This window comes from Triticum aestivum, chromosome 2B, assembly GCF_018294505.1.
Source record: "Triticum aestivum cultivar Chinese Spring chromosome 2B, IWGSC CS RefSeq v2.1, whole genome shotgun sequence".
Taxonomy (NCBI): domain Eukaryota; kingdom Viridiplantae; phylum Streptophyta; class Magnoliopsida; order Poales; family Poaceae; genus Triticum; species Triticum aestivum.
In genome coordinates, this window is record NC_057798.1 from 4,963,534 (window position 1) to 4,988,142 (window position 24,609).

The window sequence follows — 24,609 nt, forward strand, 5'->3', positions numbered from 1 at the left end:
GCAATAAATTGCTCGTTATCTAGCTTATTCTTAAATAAGTTGCAATAAGCTGTCTTCTACCTAGCTTATTCTAGAAGCTCAACCAAATTTATTTATTTTATAAAACTAATAGTTAAGACTTGATTAATAGACTTCTAAAAATAAAATTTTGGTTAGGCTTCTAGAATAAGCTGGATAAGGGACAACTTATTTTGGAACCTCAAAAGAAAAATAACTAGCCCTTAATGTCTATCACTGGCCCAATTAGCTCAATTAATAAAATGGTGAATGGTTTAATTAGTATTGAGCTATTGCTCAATTTTTCTTACTTCTAATCATCTCCATCGTATGGGGTGGTGACGTGTTGATAACATGTGATAAGACATGACCAACAAACATCAAATCAATGACAACATGTGCTGATGTGAGTGGAAGACATCAGGAAAACAATATTTCATGGGGGCCATTGGAGGCGTCATACTCGCCGACGTTGAGCGCTCTACTCCGAGAATGGAGTGTTCATCATATATTTTTGAATACCCATAAATCATTTCCTAGTACCCAACGAATGTTTTTTACAAATACACGATGGATATATTTCTTAACGCAATGTGCTTCTTTTAAATGCGATGAACAATACTGAAATACATGATGAACTTTCTTTTAAACACGATGAATATGTTTTGGATAGATGATAAACAATTGTTAAATACCACATGAATAAGTTCCAAATGCACGACAAACAGTTTTTGAAAATATGAACCTTTTTAAAAATACATTTGAACATTCTTAATGCTTTTCTTAAAATGCCCACTAATGTTTTTCTAAAACTAGTAGAAGAAAAGTATTTTAAAATACCGACTAACATAGCATATCTAAGACGGGGTGAGCAGCAATCTTCGTGTCCATTTTTTCGAATGAATGTACAATTCAAAAAGAGAAGGTTCAGTTTGTACAAAAAGAGAATGTACTTTTTTTAATGAATGTACAATTTTAAAAAAAATTCTAAATTTCTCTAACGTTTTCTAAATTTTCTGTTTTTTAATTCTTGAACATGTTTTTAATCAGCAAATATTTTTAAATTTTGGAACATGTTTATAGTTATTTTGTACATTTTGGTAAATTTGTGAATATTATTTTAAAATTCATGAGAATTTTAGTTTCCAAATAAATATTTTTAATACTTATTTTATTAAATACTATAACATTTGACCGAAATAAAAACTAGGCCAAATTCCGTGAGGGAAAAGGCAGGATCACTAATTGAGTATGTGGGCAGTTAATCAGAAAATTGTGATAAATGTCTTCTTTGGGCCTGGTTTTTGCACGTCAGGAAACACACATCTTCACATGTCCTACTCATCTCCAGAGAAGTGAATCGCCAAATTCAGAAGCCCTTGCCTCCTCCACATCTTACTGACGGAGCTTCCGTCCCTTGGCAAAGGCATACACCACACCGACATCATCACGCACGGCACCTGCGCTCGCCGCTCTGAAAGCCAACATTGACCTTCACGGCTCATGATCGATGGCATTTCTGAAGCACACTGACACCCACACGAACGCGAACATGCACGCTGACTACGTACATGTTGTTTTCCCCGACAGTGAGCAATGGTACACGTTCACAACACACATTGGCTGTGATGTTGAGCAATTGGCCAAGGATACCGCTAAATAACAGAGCACGTTCAGTGTAACTAGAAGGAACGGTGCGCCGTTATAACTCGAGGTGTAAATAAAGGAGTACATAGAATGTCTTTTCTCCTTAATTTTATACTTCAAAACAGAAACTTCAAGCTGAGAAGAACACAAGCTGGCCATTTATTTTGCTGAGAAACAGAAACAGCTAGCATTCTTTCTTTTGCTGAGAAGAACACAAGCTGGCCATTTATTTCACCAGCAGGCAGGTACCAAGTAGGTGAATTCACAAGACGATTGCCAGCGAATTATAGCGAATTAAGGACAGCCAAGACGAATTGCCGCTAAAGTACAGGAATATGAGCTCCATGGCTCTCAGATAGATCCGGGGTTTTATGCCCATTACAGCCAGTGAAAGGTAATCTTAACTTTAACGCTAAAGCAAGGCAGGTGAGCAAGGAGACAGTAAAAGGTAACTCAAATGGCGACATCTCCAGTCTTCAGACACGTTAGACGAAGATAATATATAGCTGGGTGTCGATTTCTTCAGTTAACAACATGACAAGTGTCGATTTCTTCACAAGATGATGCAGTCTGGTTATTGCTGACAAGGAGGGAGATGTGTAAGTAATTGGCATGGTTCCTCAAGGTCAGAATATTTTGTACGTACTAAAAAATTACTGAACGGTCGAAATACTAACCATCGCACACACGGTATGAATGTGAATGATGTGCTCATTGCAGCAACTTCTGAGCGACATCACAAGGCTGTCAGGCTTCAGATATACCAAGCTGCAAGCTACGCTTCTTCTGGACTAGGCAGTGTTTCTGCTTCTTCTTCTTCTTCCTTAGCATGGTTCCGGTTACTCCGCGGACTGGTTAAAAGCCAATTCATTACCCTTCTTGGCAGCCGGTTCTGAAATAATGGTTTCAAGTCGGTTAATCTGATAAGAACAAGGAGATAGCTTGCGGAGTTGCACTTCACGGGGACCTAGTTACCTCGCATGAACAAACGTTCTGCACTGTTTTGTGTACACCAATTGCTGGAGTCGTCGAGTAGGTGCGTAGCAGTTCTTGACAGGAACCATGAGTACAGTCTTCCTTTAGGTGCCCCGAATTGTTCAGCACCATCTAAAGCTTTTCCAGTAAGTCACACCTGTAAAATTTAACCAGCAATTCCATTAATTAGCTTGTTCTAGTAATGTCCCTCTACCCAGAGAAGACAGGCATCCATAATCTCCTCCTTACCTTTGCGGTGCCGGTTTTTAGTAATAAGAGTTTGTTGGCTGCATCTTACTTGTTTGTCATTATGACCTGCACATAGGAGATGCTAGTTAGTCAGTACAAAAAGCATCATCCCTCCATGCGACTAAAATGAAGCATACCTGAATATTCAGTTGAAAGTGTACAAGAATCCATCTATGACCATCTTAAGTACATTGCATCTAAGGAAGAACCGAATGAGGGGCATCACAAGGAACAGTTGAAACCACATCTACCGAACAGCACTATCCTTGTGTGGCTGCTGCAGTGGCACAAGAATGTCTCAGTCAATCATACCTTTCCCCAACTCAATCTCTTGCTTCCAAGGATATACATCTACAAAACAAAGCAACATCATAGCTGAGACCTGAGATTAGCTACCAACACTACATGCATGTAAGACTAAAGTAGATAAAAGATCGATCAGACCGAGGCACTTACAGCTTCATCACTAGTGTTGAGCAGCAAGTAAATCCCCGGAAACGACAAATGGTGATCACATGTTTCGTTAGAAACTACATCTAGGAAGAAAAGAAGAGACTCGCAGAAGGCATTGGCTGACAGTGATGTTGGTTTTCTCGACTTGTGGAAAGATCAGGTGTGTTGACAAATAAATCTTCACTATCGTTTGAGAAGAAAATGGAAATTTAATATAGCAGGAGCATAAGTGGATATATTTGTTGCAGCACGTATAAGTGGAAGTGGATATAATTGATACGATACAGCAGGAGTCAAGTTCCCATTTAGTGTGCTTACCAGATTTATGTACAGGAAGGAATACGGCTGCCACAAGACCAAAGTGTGTACGTATGGAAAGGGAAGAGCTCTACAAGGCTGGGAGAATGTACAAGGGAACTCCAAGGCATTGCCCTGCACAGTGAATAGGAAGAAAGAAGTGTTATTGAGCAGGGTTGCAGGAAAAGGGCAAAGTGGAAAAACACAAGAAAATATGTTTGTGTTACCTTGGATCAGCGTATATCGATTTCTGGGATGGTTCCCTCTAACCCCCTGCACTGCAGTGTTAGCTTCAGGCAGCTGTATTTGACACGTAGCTCTTGGAGTGAATCAGGGAGGCCATCCTTGGGCAACGATGAGATGGTTCGACAGAATTCGATTGATAATATCTTGAGGCTGGTAATGTTGCGCAGCCCTGCAGGGAGTTGTTGAAGGTCGTTGAAACCATGAAACTTAAGTAGCTGGAGGGAGGAGAGGAGCTGAAGGGCGTCCTCCTGCTCCTTGCTGAAGCACTTCATCCCTTCAGACCCATCCCCATGAAGTTCCAGCTTGGTGAGGGAGGAAGAGAGGAAGCTGCAGATGGGTGCAGCAAGGAGTCCCGCTGCGTCATCAGTGCTGAGCTTCTGCACTGTGGATGAAACAAGTTGTGTCTGCTGCTCTTCTCCCTCGACACCCCCCAAAGACTGCCTAGGATTGGGATCCCAACCAGCAAAGAACATAGTGCTGCCAAAGACTCTTAATTCGTCGAGCTGGCCCCTGGTGGTAAGGAGAGAGCGCAAGCCCTGACATTTCAGATCTTTTCCGCAACCAATCAATTCCAATCTGGTAAGAAAGGAGAGGTTTGAGAGGGGCTCCAGTGTCCCCATGTCTTCCACACCCCAAAGCGCCACAAACTGCAGGGAGGAAGGGAAAAGGTGACGGGAAAACGGGAAGGCAGACAGAAACTTTGGGGAGAGCTGTATACTTAATCTCTGGAGAGATCTCAAGGCTTGGAACCATCCTCCTACAGGAACAAGAGTTGGTGGGTTCATCAGGACCATCTCTGGGCAACCATAGATGACCAACTCCTGTAGTGAGTCAAAGAGATGAGCTGGGAAGAGCAGCACCCCATCATCCTCTTCCTCTGCTGCTGTTGTTATTTCATCTTCCTCCAACTTTGATGCTGCTGATGTTGTTATTTCATCTTCCTCATCATGTTCCTCTTCTGCTGCTGTTATTCCACATTCCTCCATTTCTTCATTTTCTGATGCCGTCAATTCATCTTCCTCACCCTCTTCCTCTTCTGATGAGGTCAATTCATCTTCCTCATCCTCTTTCTCTTCTGATGCCGTCAAATAATCTTCCTCATCCCCTTTCTCTTCTGATGCCGTCAAATAATCTTCCTCATCCTCTTTCTCTTCTGATGCCGTCAATTCATCTTCCTCATCCTCTTCCTCTTCTGATGACTTCAATTCATCTTCCTCATCCTCTTCCTCTCCCGATGCCGTCAATTCATCTTCCTCTTCCTCTTCCGCTTCTGATGTCGTCAATTCATCTTCCTCATCCTCTTCCTCTGTCGCTGCTGTTATTTCACCTCCTCCCATCTTTGATGCTTCTGATGTTGTTTGTTGCACATCCACCCCATTACTGTTGCTGTTATTTCATCTTTCTCCATCACTGTTGTTTGTAGCAGCACTGGCTGTTTTATGTTGCCACAAAACTTTATTTCCAACTTGGAGAGCCTTGGGAGATGGGGGAGGAGCTCTGTCAATTCCTTCCCACTATTACCGTTTAAGCGCTCGATCTGGATATGCTCAACAGGGAGCTGCCATTCCACATCACCCTGGCCACCTAGTGGTCCAACCAGACCATCTGATTCTTCTACAAACAATGTCTTCAACGAGGTTAGCATCAGAAGGTGCTTCAATTCTAGAGGTGGGCACCTCTTGAGTGCTAGCTTCTCAAGGCCTGCTTCCTTATAAAAAACTAACACTTGATCTAAGCTATATAGATCACCTTTTCCAAAAATTGCCAATTTTACTCCATCGGCTGATTTTGAGTATTGAAACCACTTTAGTAGCTTGACGCTTCTAATCGTGACAAGACGCAGACTTTCAATCCTTTCAACCCAGGAGATGGGAATCACTGACGAGAATTCTGGACAGTCCTGTATATCAACATGTTGTAGTTTGGGAAACCAATATGGGGAAACAATGTGGTTTGAAAAAGGCAACCCCAATAATCTCGGGCACTTTCTTATAGTCAACCGTTGCAAAAGAGGGAACATATGAGCATGTTCAGCTGGGAGAACCCATTTCTCAAAACTTGCTAGGCCAATGAGTTCAAGCTTTGTTAGCATGCAAAAGCTTTTCTCTATAATAAACACCTTCGGTCTGGCAATATCCACCAACCTTAGTTGACGAAGATCCCACGCCTTCCCTAAAGAAGGGAAAATTTCCCAAGAAACACCATAAAGATAAAGAGATTGTAGACCTTCAGCAGCAAACTCATCACCCAGCCATGTTGGACAAGAAGGGCCTCTGTGCCCTCTAATGCACAACACTTGGATATCTTCATGGGGTTGAAGGCTCTCAAGAACCAATGCTTCCATAACAGGCTCAACACTAGAGCGCCCACTATCCCAAACCAATGCTAACCTCTTCAAGTAGTTTTTCTCTATCAGTTTTGCTTCAGCTGCTTCTTCTATTGTATGTATTTTCTCAAGGTTGTAGATGCCAAGCTCCCTTAGCTTGGTCAAATGCTCTAGTTGACTTGGTTCAAATCCTTTACTTTCTTCATGGACTCGAAATACATTTAACTCTTCCAAGAGTTTAAATTTCCCCACATTACAAATATCAGAATGACGCTGATGAAAACGAATATGAATATGGCACAACTTTGCAAGGTTGCTCATGTCTTCAGGCAAATCACGACTCCCTTCCCATGACACAAGGTCTAGAATCCTTAAATGGTAGAATTTGGAGATGCTAATTGGTAAATGCATCTGTCTCACCCTTGTCCCTAGACATAGGCATCGTAGGTGGACAAGTCCTGAAAAGTTATGTAACATGGACTGCACAGGATACATCATGTTGGGCAAATAAAGAACACGAAGAGCGTTTGCTTCCCCAAAGAAATCACCAAATACCTCAGAAAAACTTTCATCCATTTTTCCAAATAACATCAGTGTATGCAAATGTTCAACCTTCAATCTCGTCTTTATTTCTTCCAATTCACTCCTTAACTTTTCACTGGACACTGCATCATATTTCACTAAGTCCTCTGTGCTTATAGACAAGTGACGGATTGATGGCTGAACTTCTACTGATCCATCATTAGGGAGATGTAAACTAAGACAATCATGTGATGCAACCTTCAATGCCAAATCATGCAGTAGGTCATGCATAACATAACGCGGACCAGCAGAAGTTTCCTCTTCTCTAAAAAATCCATGGATGACTAAAGCATTTAGATTGCTCAAACCTATATCTTCACATGTTTGGTTTTGACCACCAGGTATCAAAATATCTAGTCCGATCCACAGATTGATGAGCTCACGGCTTCTGAAATGGTAATCTTCAGGAAACAATGCAGAATAGAAAAAACATTGTTGCAGATGGAAAGGGAGAAAGTCATAGCTAAGCTTCAAGGCAGGCATAATTCCATTGCCATCGGTCTGCTTCTCCCATTCTTTGCTTTTTAGGACCCTTTTCCAATGACACAAACTAAGATCTTTACTCAATAATCTACCAACGGTCTTTGCTGCAAGAGGGGATCCCTTTAGTTTTTCCATTATCTTATCTCCAGTCTCAAGCAAAAAATGTTTATCCTTTCCACATTGCTCACTGCCAAAGACAAATGCAAGGAATAACTTCCTAAACTCTTTAGATTCTAAACCACCCAGTTCTATTGAATCGGCAGTTGTTTTAACATTCTGTGCTATTGATTGAAACCGAGTTGTGACTAGAATGATACAACCCTTTTCTTGTGATTGATTGAGTGTTGACAATAATTTCCCCCAGTCATCCCCATTACTAATCCGCCATATATCGTCCAAGACAAGTAAGAACCTTTTAGATTTTAATCTCTGTTCAATCAACTCTTCTGTTGTACTGCACTTTTTTTCACTTCTAACTTGAGGGGTAGATCTTTTAATCTGTTCTAGCACCTTATCCAGATTGAAATCGAGGGACACAAATATCCAAATCATGACTGGAAAATGATCCTGCACTTGTTGGTTGTCATATATGTGTTGTATCAAAGTTGTCTTCCCCACTCCCCCTGGACCAACAACCGGAAGCACAGTTAGCCCCTTGCCACAGTACTGACCATTGGTGATATCATGTATGGTGCTATTCATGACACGGTCCCTCCCGTACAATTTTGGCTCATCAATTCGACCTTTGGTGATGGGACGGCTCTGGGCTATATTTGAGACAGTTCTAAGGCTACAACCCTGCAAAATCTTGTTAATCTCATTACGCATAAGCTGCAGTTTCCCTACAGTATCCTTCATCCTTTGAGAGAAATCAACCCTATTAAACTCAAGTTTTGGTGTTTCTTGCCCATTGCCATGATCGTCATCATCACCATGAACATGTGAATGTGGGGAAAATGTGCAAGGTAGGAGTTTACCGAGCTTGGGCATGCATCCCCTGACCACCTGATTGGCATCTTGCGCTGAGGAGGAATCGTCGTGTGAGCTCTGTCGGCGCTTAGAACGCTGCCAAGGGCAACAGTTGACCAGTTTGCCAACAGCTTTGGCGGTGTGCCGAGCATTGAGGGCGAGGTTGTGCACGCCACCTTCGCCGTGCTGGTCGGCAGCATCGTGCGTGCCATGGAGCTCATCGTGGATGCGAAAGTAGTCCAGCTCATCCAACAAGTCTTCAGCATTCTGCGCCGAGTCCCGCAGCTTCTGCAGCAGCATCTCCATTGCCGGGCCTCCAAGCTCCTTGTAGGCAGCTTGCTCAAGCGTGGCCTTCACAAGCAGCAACTCCGTGCTGAGGGCATCGACGTTGGGACCAAAGTTCTTGGTGGCTGCCCAAGCCCCTAGCATGCCATTGGCAACGGGGGCTAGTGCCTTGCCCACCACCCATTGCGCCGCACGGAGCGCCACGTACATTCCCATCAGATGCAAGGATGTACGACCTGCATCAATCCAGAAACCAAAGGAAATCCAATTATTGGTACATACATGCATGCATTGATTTGCCGTCACTAATAAAAAGTAAGAAATCCTGGAAAAGATAGTAGTACTGACTGTACAGGCTAGCTGCAAATTAAAGGAGAGGTGTAGGTACTACGTACGCTGACTCGCACGCACGAGGTACTGGTCTGCCGGTGATGGATGCCGACTGACAGGGAGGCCTAGCTAGCTGCAAAAGGATATAGCGATCAGGACTACAGGAACCTTACATATGCACAAGAAACAGAGAGAGAGAGAGAGAGAGAGAGAGAGATCTGACTTAGTACCTGGTGATCTGCGGCAGCAGTGCGGTGCGGCTGGTCCAGATCCAGGAGCTGCCGTCGCCGTGGCGACGGGGGAGAGGGCGAGGCGATGGGGGAGAGGGCGAGGCAACGGGGGGAGGCAGGGAGAAGAGAGCAAGCGGCGGAGAGCGGCAGTGAGAAAGAGAGAGTGAGTTAGTGAGTGTTTAGCACTCGGACAGATCTGATCTAGTACTAATTAACTAGTATTACTGGACAAGCTGCACTTGTCACACGCACTTAATAAGATATACGAGGGGCTGTCATCCGCAAGTACAAAAAACCTACTCCCTCTCCTTCTAGTCTACTGGCTTCTGCGTATTTTGAGATTCAAAAATCAGTTTGGCCAACAGAATTTGTATCCGGCCCACAAAAAACACATGCCATCAAATTTGTATTTGAATGAAGTTTCCAGTGCTATAATCATTACGACATATGATTCACAAAATATGAAAATGTCATGTGAACTATTGATGAGCTAAGCAATTGCTCTGTTAACATGTCGTACTTAGTGCAAGCTGCAAGTTATTTGGTGACATGTAGACTAGCTGCTTACTTTACTTACTACGACGATATGATGTCTCTCAATCTGTATTAATGATCAGCAGGTACAAGTCATCAACTAAACTAATCGCTGCCCAAGCAAAGCATGCATCCAAGAGTAAAAACAAGACTAGGCTGCGGGTCTCGCGTCACTCAGTGGTGTTGCGGTCTTGAAGGCGCTGGCTGGCACAAGCTAGGACATGCCATGTGAATGAGCTTGGTAAGCGAGTGTTAATTAATCAGCGATTAAACAAAGCCAACGTGGTGCATTTGGTTTGCTTGCAAAGCACAAGTGTGAGGTGAAAGCACTAAGCAGCTGCACAAAGCCAAAAGTAGTTCTTCAGTAGTAATAATCAGGCTACTTGCTCCACTTGTCACACAGATTCAAAAAATGGAGAGCTACAAATAAACTAGTACTACATCTGTAAAGAAATATAAGAGGGTTTAGGTCACTATTTTAGTGTTGTAAACGCTCTTATATTTCTTTACGGAGGGAGTAATAACCAATACTAAAAGCTACTCCTGTCGTTCCAGAATATACTCTGTCTGTACGTATCGGGGAGAGGCTCGGTGGTCTTCTTAAGAGGAATACATTCGACCTGTGCAGCAATGCCTGGAGTGGAGATGATACGAGAGAGGGTGGGATCAAGAGAGACCAGGATCACATTTGGTTTGGCTGCTTAACAAGCAAGCAAATGAGCCCTCCTTCAGCATCGAGGTCTTTTACTGTTATACTAGTGCTAGTGAACTGAAGGAGCCTCAGTTGTGGTGCTCCTGAAGGAGCGACCAAGTTCAGGTCCGACGGGCGAGTAATCTGCTCGAGCCAAAGATAGCATTGCTCCCACCGGATGTGATCAACCAAAGTAATCGCATCCCATCCCGTGAAGCAAATCCAAGGGTAAAGACAAGGCGGGTCTGGCGCTGGTGACGTTGCGGCCTTCAAGGCGCTGGCCGGCACAAGGACATGGACATGCCATGTGAATGAGCTTGGTAAGCTGAGCGTTACAAAGCTAGGCTCGGGTTGATCATATTATACTTGAATTGGCTCTCACAAGGCTCAAGCTCTCCTCTTGATGTATGGCGGCCATTACTTACTTAATTTCTGGGGACACGCCGAGAGAGACGGACAATAGGACGGAGACAGCTGCGGTTCCACTGACTAAAGCAAACAAGCGTGCGTGCACGTGGTGGGCAACTGAGTCTGAGTGCTTGGTTGGTGACCATGCTGCTCGAGCTAGCTAGGAAGGTGGCGGTGTAAGGAACCTGGTGGTGGTGGGAATAAACGCAAGCACCTTCAGGGCAGGGCGCGGTCGGCAACTGAGTGGTTGGTTGGCCTGACCACTATGGTACTGATGAAGCTGGTGGTGGTGGGAATAAACGCAAGCACCTTTAGGGCAGGGCGCGGGCACAACACATGAGAACTGACCTGTTGAGGTGAGTGGCGCTTGCTTCCAGTTCCAGTTCCAGTTCCAGTTCCAGCGGACGGAGGAGAGGGCGCCGGGGGCGACCATGCCGGTCAGGTAGCTGAGCAGCTGGACTGCAAGACGAGCGTCTCCTCGCCGTCGCCGTCGCCGCCGTCTGAGGTGGAAGGAAGCTGGTGGGAATAAACGCAAACACTTGCAGGGCGCGGGCAGAACAGGTGAGTGCTGACCTTGTGGGTGGCGCTTGCTTCCAGTTCCATTTCCAGCGGACTGACGGGGCGAGCATGTCGGCCGGGGAGAATAGCACCTTGATGCCGTTCGGTGTCACCTCGCCGCCGCCGTCGCCGTCGCCGCCGTGGTCGGGAGCAGAGCAGGAGGGAGTAGTGTGTTCCATACTGGGCCACTGCGGTGCTGTCACTGTTAAAGGGCCGGGGTACATGGGCCAGGCCGGTTGGTCCCATTTCCCCCTGTTAAAAAAAACTATACTAATAAATAGCTGCTGTATAAAATAGACTAAAAAGCTGCTGCTAATTCACCTAAAAAAAAAAGCTGCTGCTAATAGTAGACACTAGCATTCTCAAAAAAGAAATAAGACACTATCTCCTTACATTCCTCTTCGGGAGAGAAACTTAGTCGTGTTTTCTTCTTCCATAAATAAAGGTAAACGTTTGCGTTCGGCGCGCCGGCCGAACGCTCCGCCGGTCGCGTGCGAGTCGCATGATTTCTTTTAATCAAACGGCGCCTGGTTTGCCCACATCTCTAGTGCAGCCCACCTGGCCCACCACCGCTCATCCCTTTCTTTTCCTTATCCCCTACAGGAGGCTCTGCTCCACTCGTTCACTCCTTCCCCTACCTCTCGTTTCTTGTTGGCAGCGAGCGCCCAGATAAAAAACATCAGAGAAATCACCTCTGCTTCCTTCACTCCCATGCGCCGCCCGATTTTTTCATATCGATTGGGATGAGACGTGGCTCATAGCCGGCCGCCTCCGCTGCCAACGAGAGCACTCAGGAGGCTACTGTCATTGTGCTGGGGACTGGCCGTGGGATTCACTTCAACCCGGCGACAATGGTGTTGGGCGGCAACGGCTGTGGCCGCCATCGATTTTTGCTGCATCATTTTTTTGCTGGAAACTTTTTTCGTTTTGCTACAATCTGAGAGAGATTGTGGTGTGTCGCTGCCATGATTTTTTTGCTACATCAATATTTTTGCTGGAACCACTTTTGTATTTTGCTGGAACCACTTTTGTATTTTGCTGCAATGAGCGAAGATGTTTGTGGGCGGCGACGGCAGTGCTAGCCATGAATTTTCTGCTGGAACCTCTTTAGATTTTTGCTGGAACGGTTTTTTAATTTTGCTGCAATTCAAGAGGATGGTGGTGCCGCCACTGCCATGATTTTTGCTACATCTAATTTTTGCTGGAACCTCTTTTCGTTTTTGCTACAACCGGCAATCACAAAAGCTACAAGCAGTGATCAATTTTGCTACAATGATGACGGGGTGGCGGCGTCCACGAGCTATTTTGCTGGAACCAGCATAATTTTTTGCTAGTACCGGCGGGCATTTTTGTTGCCACCGGCAAATTCGAAGGTGAGTCCTTTTTCGCGAGCTCGTCGCCGGGGTGTTGCGACCAGCGACCGGCGCTACTCGAACCTGCGGCCGTCCAACCGGAGCTGCCATCGGCAGTGAGAGAGCTGCAACGGCAGGCGGAAATTGCTGCATGCGTGGACCCGACAAGGAATACATGAGACGACGACGGCGAGGCCGGCGACCGGAGGCGAGGCCGGTGACTGGCGGCCATGGCGAGCCACCGGCGGTGCAGGCAGTGGGTGCAGGTTGTTTCAGACGCGCGGCCAGCCATGGGCAACACGGGCTGTGGCCGACGTCGACGGCGGCCAGAGTCAACTATTCGTTTTCTCTGTGTTTTTCTAGCAAAGCGGGGTGAAGAAATTACTCATCGAGCGGTTTAAAATAGGCTAATCGTACGACGTAGGTTGGATCGGCCCAAATTCTGGCCGGCGCACCGGCGCGTAGCATCGCCCATAAATAAAACACAAAAGACCATAATAAAAGGCATGTTTTTTTCTTTCAGCTACACATGGAGGGACATATTTTATCCTAAATTTTGACAACTCTACCATAATCCTTCAGTCAGGCTCGTGCCATAACGTTGGGAGTAAACAACTCTACCATAGGGTTGGTTCTCAACTCATATATTTTTTTGTTCTATCTAGATGCTGCAAGTGCAATATTGGTTGATGTAGAATATGTTAGGCTTAAATAAATAAGATATCGAGGTGTCGACAGCTACAAATACTTCACTGTCATGTCCTGATAAGAAAACTGCATAATCCCTTCAACACATCACTGTTTATTTTCTGAACAATATTAAAAAAATTGACCAATTTTTAAATTTCATGAATATTTTGAAAATTCTAGAACAATATTCATTTATGAATGCAGTTTTAAATTTATGATTTAGTCAAAATATTTAACATTTTCCAAAATCATGATTGTTTTTTAGATTTTGTGGATATTTTCCAATATTCACGATTTCTTTTTAAGATCCCTTTTTTTAATATTGCAAACCCTTTCAAAACTTCTAAAACAGTGACCAGTGTTTCAAAGTTGATGATTTGTCTCACAAAAAAAAGCGATTATGTCTACGACCTTTTTTCTAGAGCAGCGAGCGGAGGAAAAAAAGAGTGAGGAGATGTCGTGGAGCGGACAACAAAGGAAAGATCGGGATCCCTATTTATCACCTCGGTCAACAGTAGTTTTTTGTTGTTTGAAACAATATCCGATCAAACGCGCACCGCCCATTCACAGTGAACCGTTTTACGGGTTTCCTGTTGTTTTGTTTTTTGTTTTTGATTTCATTTTTGTTGTCGTTATTTATTTATTTTATTTTATTTTTAATTTCCTTTTATTTTATACTTTACCTTATATATTTTTCTTTGTTTTATATTTCTTCCTTCTTTTTTTGTTTTGTTTTTCTTTTCTGTTCTTCAATTTGGTTTTGCTTTTTCCAAATTAGGAAAACTTTATATAAATTTTTAATCTTTTACGGAAAAAAATTCCAAATTCACAAACTCTATGAAATTTATTAACATTTTTGATAAATTCATTCACATTTTTATGAAATCATGGATTTTCCTCCAAACATGGCATTTTTTGGATTCCCTAACAATTTCTCAAATCTTGATTATTTTTTTGAAATAAGGACCATTTTTAGAATTTGTGAACATTTTTTACAAGTTACGAATTATTTTTGAAATCTTAAACAATTTTTCGTAATCATGAACATTAAATGAAATTTCTGAACATTTTTCTAATAAGGATTTTTTTTGAAATATATGAATGTTTTTGAAATTTAGAACTATGTCTTAAATTGGAGAATGTTTTTTAAAATTCGTGAATAATTTCAAATTTGAGAGCATTTTCAGATTCCTGAACATTTTTAGAAATCTATGAACTTTTTGAAACGCAATACATATTTCCAAATTCGTGAGCAAGTTGGTACGCTCTCAACCACCGCCGCGTGTGGTTGTGATGGCTGGCTTCACACCGCCTCATGCGGTGAATAGGGGAGCAACTAAGAGCATCTCTAATAGACCCCTTAAAATTGCAACCCGTATAAGTGTTTTACGGGCCGATAAAAACGCATTATAAGGGCCGATTTTAGTTGCGGCCAAACAAAGCCCGTATAATCGACCCGTAAAAAAAATATTCTCTGAATATACCTCTGTCCTCTTCCTCATGCCGTTCCGATCTTCACCTCCGTCCCAAATAAATCCACCCATACGAGAGGACGGATGAGGTGCAAAATTGAGCGTGCTCGAGAAGAATTGGCAGGTTGAGAAACTAGTAATCAAACGCCTCTGCTTAACCTGCACTGGCCGTAGTACGACTGTACGAGCAGGCCGTAGCCATTCGTAGGTTGACCAGGACTAAGAGCAGTACGCACAGGCTGTAGCCAATTAGCCATTCGTCCTGCGACGAAGGGGAACAGGGGACGAGGTAGGAGAGGCTCACGGCGAGGAGGAGGGACGACTCCGTGGCGGAGAGCCGCTCCATCTCTCGGGCGTACAAGAGATCAATTGGTGATTACATTGGTTCAACTATCTCGGCAGGTGATGGCGCTCCCAACGGCTCCTGTACGGACAGGCGTTGCGAGCGTCTCTGGCGATGGTGGCGTCGGTGGCGGTGTCTCGGCGCAGGGCGGCGGTGCTCAGGCCCCGGCAGAGGACCCGGCGGCTGGCTGGGCGGCGGCTCGCGCCCCAGTCCCCAGGCGGACGGCTGCGCCCCCCCTGGGCGCCGCCGGGTGGTCGGGAAGCCGCTTTTGGGCGTTGGCGGAGGACGATTCGGACAGCGACGAGGAGGCGGAGTCAGGCGACGCGGTGGCGCTGGGGGCAGGTGGCCGTCCGGCCTGCTCCCTTGGCGACTTCGTGGCGCGGGCAGAGGAGCTCGGGGGCTCCCTCAAGGCCGGGCGCCGTCGTGCGTTTGCGCCCGGGGGCTGTGGCTCGCGGCGGGTCGTTGTGGCTGCGCCCAGAGCGGCTCGCTCGGTGTGGCGCCGCAAGGGTCGCGACAACCTTGCTGCGCCAGACGCGGGGCTGCTCCTGCAGCTCGCGGCAGACCGGCTGTGCCCGGCGCCGGCGTCCCCCATGGCGGCGCCGGCGGCGCGGATGACGCTGGGCGTGGTCAACCCTAGGGCTGGGGCGAACCAGTCAGCGGTCCAGTCGCGCCAGCCCACACGGGTGGTGGACGGCCCAAATGCGGTGGTGGCGCGGGCTGGGGCCCAGTCCCCTGACGCGCGCGTGGAGCAGGGAAACGTTCCTGCCCCCAGGACCCAGCCCGACCCACAGGGGGCGATCCAGCCCAACCAGCCCAGCCCAGAGAGGGCACATAAATGGCTCTGGATCCCCCGCGGAACCCTAAATCCCTCGCTAGGTTTTCCAGCCACCGCTGCGGAGGTGCGGCGTTTTGGTCGTCTCGCCCGATTCCTCTCACCCACTCCACTCCCCTCCCCACTGCGGCGCACCTTTGCTGAAGTAGTGGCGATGGGCTCCAAGTAAGATCGCCGGGGGGATAAGCCTCCCATGGAGCAGCCGCGGGACCGCAACCGTGGTTGCGCCGCCGACAAGGGGGGTTGGGGACCACCGCCTGCGTGGTGGCTCAAGGAGCAGGAAAGGAAGGCAAAGAAGAAGGCGGAGCACAAGCAGCGCGGCCTCGAGCTCAAGCGCAAGGGGATGCAACCAGCGCCGGGCGGCGACCGGGGCGGCGACTCCCACGCGAAGAAGAAATCCAAGCCTGCGGGGGCGGCGGCCTCCAAGCTGCCCCTCCCGCCCAGAGCTGAGGTGCCGGGCTCATCCAAGGGCACGGAGGCGGAGCCAATCCCGATCGAGGAGGCCGACGGACCTGAATGCTTCCGTTGCGGGCGCACGGGCCATTTTCAGAGCTTTTACACCTTCAAGCCTCTGTGCGTGGTGTGCACCAAGGAGGGGCACACGTCTGCGCAGTGCCCGACCCGGGGCAAGCCTCTGCTCCTCCAAACCATGGGACACGCCATCTCCGGCGAGGGCTTCTTCTGCCTCCAGTACCCGGATGATTCGCGGGAGGAGCCGCAGATCCAGCTGGGGGCCAACGCAGCTGTGCTCTCCATGCCTTCTGGCGCGCTCACCCAAGAGATTCTACAAGTGGAGATGCCACACCTCTTCGAGGGCGAATGGGACTGGCAGATATCCGTAATGGAGGGAGGGGCGTTCTCGGTGGTCTTCCCAGATCCGGTAATGCTTCGGATGGCAACAAGGAGCGGCAAGCTGTTCCTCTCCCTCAACAACCTCATGGTGGACATCCGCGACGCGGTCCTCGAAGCCCCCAAGGGAATGGCGATGCCAGAGGTGTGGGTCAAGCTGGGAGGAATCCCTCCCAAGCACCGGCGCTCCGACCTGCTATTGGCGGCCACCGTCATGCTTGGCCGTCCCCTGCTGGTGGATGAGGAGTCCCTCACTCGTCCGGGGCCAGTCCGTATGCGTTTCGCATGCCACACCCCCCGCAAGCTGCGTGGTCTGGTCCATCGAGCCCGAACTTCCCCCGGAGCAACTCACAGCACCTGCCCTGCCTTCTCCACACCCGCCTTCTCCAACTGACCAAGACAGGGGTGTGGAGGGGCCCGACGGCAATCTGGGCGGCGACAAGGAGGCGGATGCAAGCATGGAGGATGATTCCATCGATACGACGGCTTGGGAGAAGCTGGGCATCTCTGACAAGGGCGGGGCGACAACCAGGGCGCCGATGCCTCCGATGGAGCCGCCGCTGACAGGGGGGTCCATGGAGCTGGATCTCCCCATCCCCAACCAGTATGGCTCCTACCTGGGCTCGGTCACGTCCCCCCCGGTGCGGGCGGTGGCGGAGCCTGGTGCGGGCCAGATGGAGGAACCGCTGGGGGAGGCGCGCACTCCTATTGCGGTGTCCATGGAGTCGCAGCCGCTTGCCTCACGCTCTCCATCCCAAGGGGGGCGCAGCTCCAACAAGCTCGGGGCGGTGAAGCAGCTCAAGAAGGTGACCGTGCGCAAGGTTAGCGCGGAGGCCGTTCATGTGGCGGAGCTCCAGGGTGCGCCGGTGACCCCCCGGCAGGCGGTGATGGCGCTGGCTGTGCCCACCTCCGCTCCGACCGCGCTGGAGGCGGACAAGACGGTGCCTGTCCCGAAGGCCAAGCGTACCAAGACTATCGTGGACGGGCAGGTAGCTCATGTGCGGGTCAGCGCGCGGGCTAAGGGCGCTAAAGGAAACATGCCTTCGCTCCAACGCGCCCAACTCCTCCAAGCACAGAAGAATTTGGAAACCTCAGGTAATCCATTGCCCCGCTTCTCGATTTTGGATTGTTTCTCGGACGAGCACCTAGGAGAGGTGTTGGTGGAGAGTGGAGTTGAACCAACCGGGGAGGGCGGGGTTAGCGAGCTAATCTCGCTGGTGCGCGCTAAGGAACTGGCTCAGGCGGCCCTCGCAGCGGCGGCTGCTCAACACGCGGAGCGTATGGCTGTCGAGGAGGATCCCTCGACGTCGCTAAGTCTCCGGCCCGAAGGGGAGACAGCAACAGGGGTTGCTGCGCCTCCCTCGCCTCGCTGCGGCAAGGCGAGGCGCGTGGCCAAGGCGATCACCTCTAGGGGGATCCGCCTGCGAAACCGCGTCATCTAGATGCGGATGCTCATTTGGAACATCCGTGGCTTCGGCCACTCGGGGCGGCGCACCCAACTTCGCGACTACATCAGGAAAGAAGGGATAGATATAGTAGGGCTCCAGGAAACCATTAAAACTGATTTTCGTCACCAAGACCTCGTAGCCATAGACCCTTTGGAGCGTTTCATTTGGCAACATAGCCCGGCTAATGGGCATTCGGGTGGCATGCTGCTTGGCTTTGGCAGTGCCATATATGAGGTGCTGTCCTGGGAGGTAGGCACCTTCTTCATTGCAGCCAATATTCGCGTGAGAGCTTCGCTACGCGAGCTCGTGATCCTGCAACTCTATGGACCGGCAGATCACTCACGTTCGGCAGAGTTTCTGGGAGAACTCGAAGCCAAGGTGCTGGCAGTTGCCGCATCCCAGGTCCCGCTCCTAGTGGGTGGAGATTTTAACCTCATCCGGTCGAACGCGGACAAAAACAATGACAACATCAACTGGTCAAGGGTGACCATGTTCAACAGCGCAATTGCGTCAATGTCACTTAGGGAAGTGGCAAGAACGGGGGCTAGATACACTTGGACCAACAAACAACTAGCCCCGGTGAGATCCGTCTTGGATCGCGCCTTCATGTCTCCGGAATGGGAAGTGGTGTTCCCATTATGCTCGCTCCTTGCTGAAACAAGGATCAGCTCGGACCATGTTCCACTCATCTTATCTTCAAGGAAAGATAAGGTACGTCGCAGCCCGCGTTTCTTTTTCAAAACAGCGTGGTTCGAGGCCCCTGATTTCGACAACATCTTTCGGGAAAGATGGTTGAGAAGTGTTCAAGCCACGGGCCAGCAGCGCGGCCCTATGGAGTTTTGGACAGCGGTGGGGGGACGCTTGCGTGCAAGCCTCAAGGGATGGGGCGCGAATCAGGGACGAGACGAGAAAATTTTGAGGGCGAGACTTCTTGATGAGATCGCAATCCTCGACACTCAAGCAGACTCGCGTCCATTCTCGGAGCATGAATGGGCGCATCGATACGCCTTGGAAGGGCAAGTCGAGGAGTTGCTCTGATCCGAGGAGGAATACTGGAGGCGCCGAGGAGGACTTAAGTCTCAAGGGAGATGCGAACACTGGCTACTTCCACGCGTACGCAAATGGACGTCGCAGGAAATGCCTAATCCCGAGGCTGCAGACGGAGCAGGGGCTCCTTCTCCAGCAACCAGCGATTAGCAAACACATCTACGACTTTTACATAAGCCTGATGGGGACCGACGAGCCTCAGCACGCCAGGCTGAGCGAGGACGCCTGGCTGCCAGCTCAAAAGGTCTTGGAGTCGGAGAACGAAGAGCTGGGGCTCACGTTTCTCCCCAAGGAGATTGACGAGGCTCTCCAAAGCATGAAAACTGACACGGCACCGGGGCCTGATGGGTGGCCGGTGGCGATGTTTAAACACTTTTGGCCACTGTTGCGCGAACCCATCTTCGCGTTGTGCAATGGCTTCATGCGCGGTTTTGTGGACATTGCTAGGTTAAACTTCGGAGTGCTCTCCCTAATTCCAAAAGTACCGGGAGCGGATAATATCCGCCAGTACAGACCAATAGCGCTCATTAGTGTGCCCTTCAAAATTTGCGCCAAGGGTTGTGCCACGCGGCTTACTCCGATCGCACACCGCACAATCAGCCGTTCCCAATCTGCCTTTATCCGCGGTAGGAACATTTTGGAGGGACCATTAGCGTTGTAAGAGACACTCCACGAACTTAGGCGCACGCGCGAACCGGTGATTTTACTTAAATTAGACTTCGAAAAAGCTTACAACCGCGTCAACTGGGATTTCCTCAGACAAATCCTATTGAGCCGAGGTTTCTCGCCGGTGTGGGTGCACAGAATCATGCAGTTGGTCTCGGGGGGCCAAACTGCGGTCTCGGTGAACGGAGAGGTAGGGCACTTCTTCCGGAACAAGCGCGGACTTCGCCAGGGTGATCCCATTTCACCGCTCTTGTTCAACTTCGTGGCAGATGCACTGGCGACCTTGCTCTGGAAAGCAACGGAAGCAGGCCACATCAAAGGGGTGTTGGGGCACCTCATCCCAGGGGGGATTTCGCACCTGCAATACGCTGACGACACGCTACTGCTGTTCCAACCGGACCTGCACAGCGTGGCCACGATCAAAGCCCTGTTGATTAGCTTTGAACTTATGTCGGGGCTCAAGATCAACTTCCACAAATGCGAAGTGATGCCCATGGGACTCGAGCCGTCCGACAGTAGGCGTATCGCAGACCAGCTCAATTGCAAACTCGGCAAACTCCCGTTTACTTACCTTGGGCTCCCGTTGGATGCCAAACGCATCACGATAGATGGCTGGGCGCCACTCTGGACCAAGGTGGGTATGCGGGTTTGTCCGTGGAGGGGGAAGTTCCTCTCTTCTGCAGCCCGGCTAGTGCTCACAAACGCGAGCCTGTCCTCACTGCTGCAGTTTGCAATGGGGCTGTTCCTCTTGGCAGAAGGGGTACACGCCAAGATGGACACTCCAAGGTCCCGCTTCTTTTGGGAAGGTGCGGGACCCAAACGCAAGTACCATATGGTCAGATGGGACTTGGTGTGCAGACCCAAGGACCTAGGGGGGCTAGGGATCACAAACACACGGATCCTCAACATTGCACTCATGTGCAAATGGATCTGGAAGCTGTCGCAGGGGGCGACCGGTCTGTGGGTGGACATGCTGCGTAATAAATATTTCCACAACGGGAACTTTTTCGAAGGCAGGACGCGGGGCTCTCCTTTCTGGAACGACCTCCAAGCGGTGCGCCCGGCCTTCGCCCTTGGCGCCAAGTTCGTCGTAGGGGACGGGCGCTCGGCCCGCTTCTGGCTTGACCTATGGCTGGGAGCGAACCCCCTTTGGGCCCAATTTCAGGACTTGTATGCCCTAGCGGTCAACCCGGAGATGACGGTAGCGACGGCCCTAGCCTCGAACCCACCCGCGATCCACTTTCATCGAGAGCTAACGGGCCTTGAACAAGCACGCTTTGAGGAGCTGCTGGGCCTGACTCAATCGGCGACGCTGTCCACTTCCCCGGACACGGTCACTTGGGCTCTCACCACGTCCGGAAAGTTCACGGTCAAATCCCTCTACCGCAGGCTATGCCAAGTTCAGGGACCGGCATTCCCAATGCCGACCGGTTTGTGGAACGCCCGTATTCCGCTTAAAGTCAAGGTGTTCTTCTGGCAACTTTTCCGCAATAGACTCCCCACATCGGCCAATGTTGCAAAGCGCAACGGCCCGTCTTCCGGCTTATGTGCCATTTGTAATACCATGGAAGATGCGAACCATGTGTTCTTCCGCTGCCCCCTAGCGCGCTTTGCCTGGAGCGCAGTCCGAGCTGCCACCAATACCAATTGGGACCCGCGATCGGCCGCTGACCTAGCGTCCATAGTTGCGTCGACGATGGGTGGCAGTAAACGTGTCCTTTGGAGTTGCCTCGGTGCCCTAGCCTGGGCAATGTGGCTTACAAGGAACAAAATTGCCATCGAGGGAATCTTCCCATCACACCCTGCTAATATTCTTTACAAATGCAACATTCTGATGCAGCAGTGGAGTCCGTTGGCGAAGCACAAGGATGCTGACAAGATGAAGCAAGCTCAAGATCGTCTTCGCCAAGTCTACGTTTTGGCCAGGGAGCCGCCAGCCGCTTCTACGACGTGAAGTGATTTCTTTTGTCTTGCGAGCGAGCCTGCGTGCTCTATGCCCTTTGGTCTTTGGCCTATAATAGACTCGCTTAGCTTACTTCTGGCCTCTGGCCTGTCTGCGACCTTGCTGTGCTTTCGCGCCAGCGTAACATGAGCCTCCGCGCTCGTGACCTTGCTGTGCTTCGTGCCAGCGGAACCCGAGCCTCCGCGCTCGTGACGTTTGTCCTAGTCCTCGTCTGTAAACGCTGCCTAAGTTTGTGGGCTTTATTAAGTTAAAGCCGGACGCTCCTAGCGTCTCCGTTCTAAAAAAAAAAAATCTCTCGGGCGTAGCTGGCAGTGGGCTCCCACGCCTGCGTGTACACGTCGTCCTGCCGGGGAGGGACGGGTGGCGGCCAGGATGAGCAGCGCGGCGGCCGGGACGGACAGGTGGCGGCCCGGATGAGCAGCGCGGTGGTCGGAGACGGACAGGGCGGTGGCCTGGTGCGAGCCATGAAGACTCCGATGGCAGTTGGACTCCTTGGCGGAGAGGCGCTCCATCCCGCGGGCGCCCGCGGGAGTAGCTAGCAGCAGGCTCCCACGCTTGCGAGTATACGTCGTCCCGCCGGGGACGGACGGGCGGCGGCCCGGATGAGCAGCGCGGAGGCCGGGAGGGACGGGCGGGGGCCCGGATGAGCAGCGTGGTGGCCGGGGACGGACGGGGCGGCGACTCGGATGAGCAGCACGGCGGTCGGGGACGGACGGGGCGGTGGCCTGGAGCGAGCCATGAAGACTCTGATGGCAGTTGGACTCCTGCCAACTGTCTTTCGCATATATAGAGGGCCCTTCGGGTTGGGTCGAAATCCTTATTTTCACGGGTTTGGGAGGGATGTTTTTCGCGCCTCTTAATTCTTTTTACAGGTCGGGGTCGTTTACGGGTTCTATTCGGGTCGCCTTTTCTGTTTAAAATTGTAAACTGACAGTTATTTTATAGTTTCGTGCGTTCTAAGGGGTCTGCTAGAGATGCTCTAACGAATGAGTACTCATTGCGGGAGCTCCACACGAGTCAGTTTTGGTGGGTGAGAGCGTGTCACTTGATGCGCTCTTGACCACCGCCACGTGTCATGTGCTGGACGCTTCCTCGAAATTTTGTTTCCTTTTTATTCTCTTTATGCGTTTTCGGGTTTTAGATGATTTTTGTAGTTCACTTTTTGCTTTTTGTTTGAAGAAAAAAAATTGTGTGTAAAACACATTTTCTCTTTTCTTTTCTTCCGGGAAAGGCACAAATTTTCTTCTCATAGAGGTAAAGATTTGCTTCCGTGAGGGGCCGGCTGTGCCTCTCGGAAATAAAAAAAATATTTTTTTTCTTCTTGCACGAGAGGTATATATTTGCTTCTCTTGGAGGCACATGTTTTCTTCCGATTTTTTTTAAATTTTTACTTCTGCTAGAGGCACAAGTTCATTTATGTGAGAGGCATAGATTTGCTTTTCATGGAGATACATATTTGCTTCCGCAAGAAGCACAACAGTTTTGCTTTTTGTGAAGGCACAATTTTGCTTCTCGTGAAGGCACATGTTTGCTTCTGCGAGAGATAGATTTGCTTCTCGTGGAGGCACAAATTTCTTTTTGCGAAAGGCACATCTGTGTCGCTTAGAAAGGGGAAAACCCGTGGTTCTAGCTCGGTTTTTCTACATCCTGTTTTTCCAGTTTTTTGTCGTGATTTTCTTTACCGAAACCTATTAACACAGTATCTAGATTGTTAACGGAAGGAAAGAAGGTTTCTAACATCAGCAGCTGTGCACAATGCATGAAAACACTTTGCCAAGACTCCACCAACGAGCTGGTGGTGCACAACGTCGCCGTCCCTCGTCGGAGAAAGATGACCATCGCCTTGACATCCTCGAACACCGTGCACAACGACCGCTGCAGCTCGAACCTTCGGTGGATGGGGTATAGATCCCATGTGTTCTGTTTTGTTTCCTCACCTTGCCTGAGAGCAGCATGTCTGAACTTGACAAATTAATACTCCCTCCGTTTCAAATTACTTGTCGTAGGTATGGATGTATCTAGATGTATTTTATTTCTAGATACATCCATTTCTGTGACGAGTAATTTGGAACGGAGGGAGTAGATTGTGCACCGTCTGGTTAGCTGCCCATTCTTAGGGCCATTTCTGTTAGAGCAAGTCTCAACAAATTTAGAAGACAGCTTATTTTTTAGGCAACTTATTATTTAAGCCGTCCAAAAAAACTGGCCTTTACAACTTAGAGGTTGGGACGTTTGGCTCCTGCACTTGTTTGTGATTATCCGGAACATGTCAACTGCTGAAACTAAACATTTGCTAGCTATACATTCTTACAGTTAGCATATGGATGCAGAGCTGCCGAAGCTATGCGTAATCAATTATCATAACCAATAGAATGAAGGTACACCGGTTATGGCCATCACTTCTTACAGATTAACGTATGCGTAGCAGCCGCAGTGCGTAATCATACATCCAGCCGGCAAGCATAATTCATTGACTACACTTGTTTAGTACACTAGGAATATTGACCAAACGTAACACATCAACTAGTAGTATTAGTTTTTTCCTCAACATTAACTATTTATTTGGTGTCGAGGCTAGTGCTGATCTTTTGAGCTTCACGGTCTATTTATACTCTCATTTCTGAACAAACTTTAGCTTCCATCCCAAACCTCCCGACTATACAGCCTCCACCAATCATTTGTTCAGC

General features: G+C 49.1%; 1 protein-coding gene across 5 annotated transcripts; it reads right to left on the reverse strand.

Annotated features, from left to right (window-relative positions):
- Positions 1-1,802: 1,802 nt before the first annotated feature.
- Positions 1,803-11,437, reverse strand: LOC123043044 (putative disease resistance protein RGA1). 5 transcript variants are annotated; one of them, XM_044465393.1, is made up of 12 exons: positions 11,276-11,437; positions 9,070-11,202; positions 8,905-8,972; positions 5,298-8,745; positions 5,232-5,250; positions 3,846-4,805; positions 3,325-3,753; positions 3,006-3,219; positions 2,869-2,934; positions 2,620-2,776; positions 2,322-2,536; positions 1,803-2,224 (listed from the first exon to the last, which is right to left on the reverse strand). In XM_044465393.1, the coding sequence occupies exons 4-6, from the start codon at positions 8,723-8,725 to the stop codon at positions 3,852-3,854; spliced, it is 4,401 nt and encodes a 1,466-aa protein (XP_044321328.1). In that variant the 5' UTR covers positions 8,726-8,745; positions 8,905-8,972; positions 9,070-11,202; positions 11,276-11,437; the 3' UTR covers positions 1,803-2,224; positions 2,322-2,536; positions 2,620-2,776; positions 2,869-2,934; positions 3,006-3,219; positions 3,325-3,753; positions 3,846-3,851. The 5 variants fall into 5 exon arrangements, with proteins under 5 accessions (XP_044321328.1, XP_044321326.1, XP_044321324.1 ...); XM_044465391.1 differs by lacking the exons at positions 8,905-8,972; positions 9,070-11,202; positions 11,276-11,437 and having other exon boundaries at positions 3,325-3,334; positions 3,640-3,753; positions 3,846-5,436; XM_044465389.1 differs by lacking the exons at positions 8,905-8,972; positions 9,070-11,202; positions 11,276-11,437 and having other exon boundaries at positions 3,325-3,504; positions 3,640-3,753; positions 3,846-5,436.
- Positions 11,438-24,609: the final 13,172 nt, after the last annotated feature.

Bases quoted from the DNA above. Each gene is read 5' to 3' on its own strand.
- LOC123043044 (XM_044465393.1), bottom strand. From the start codon at position 8,725: ATGGGAATGTACGTGGCGCTCCGTGCGGCGCAATGGGTGGTGGGCAAG.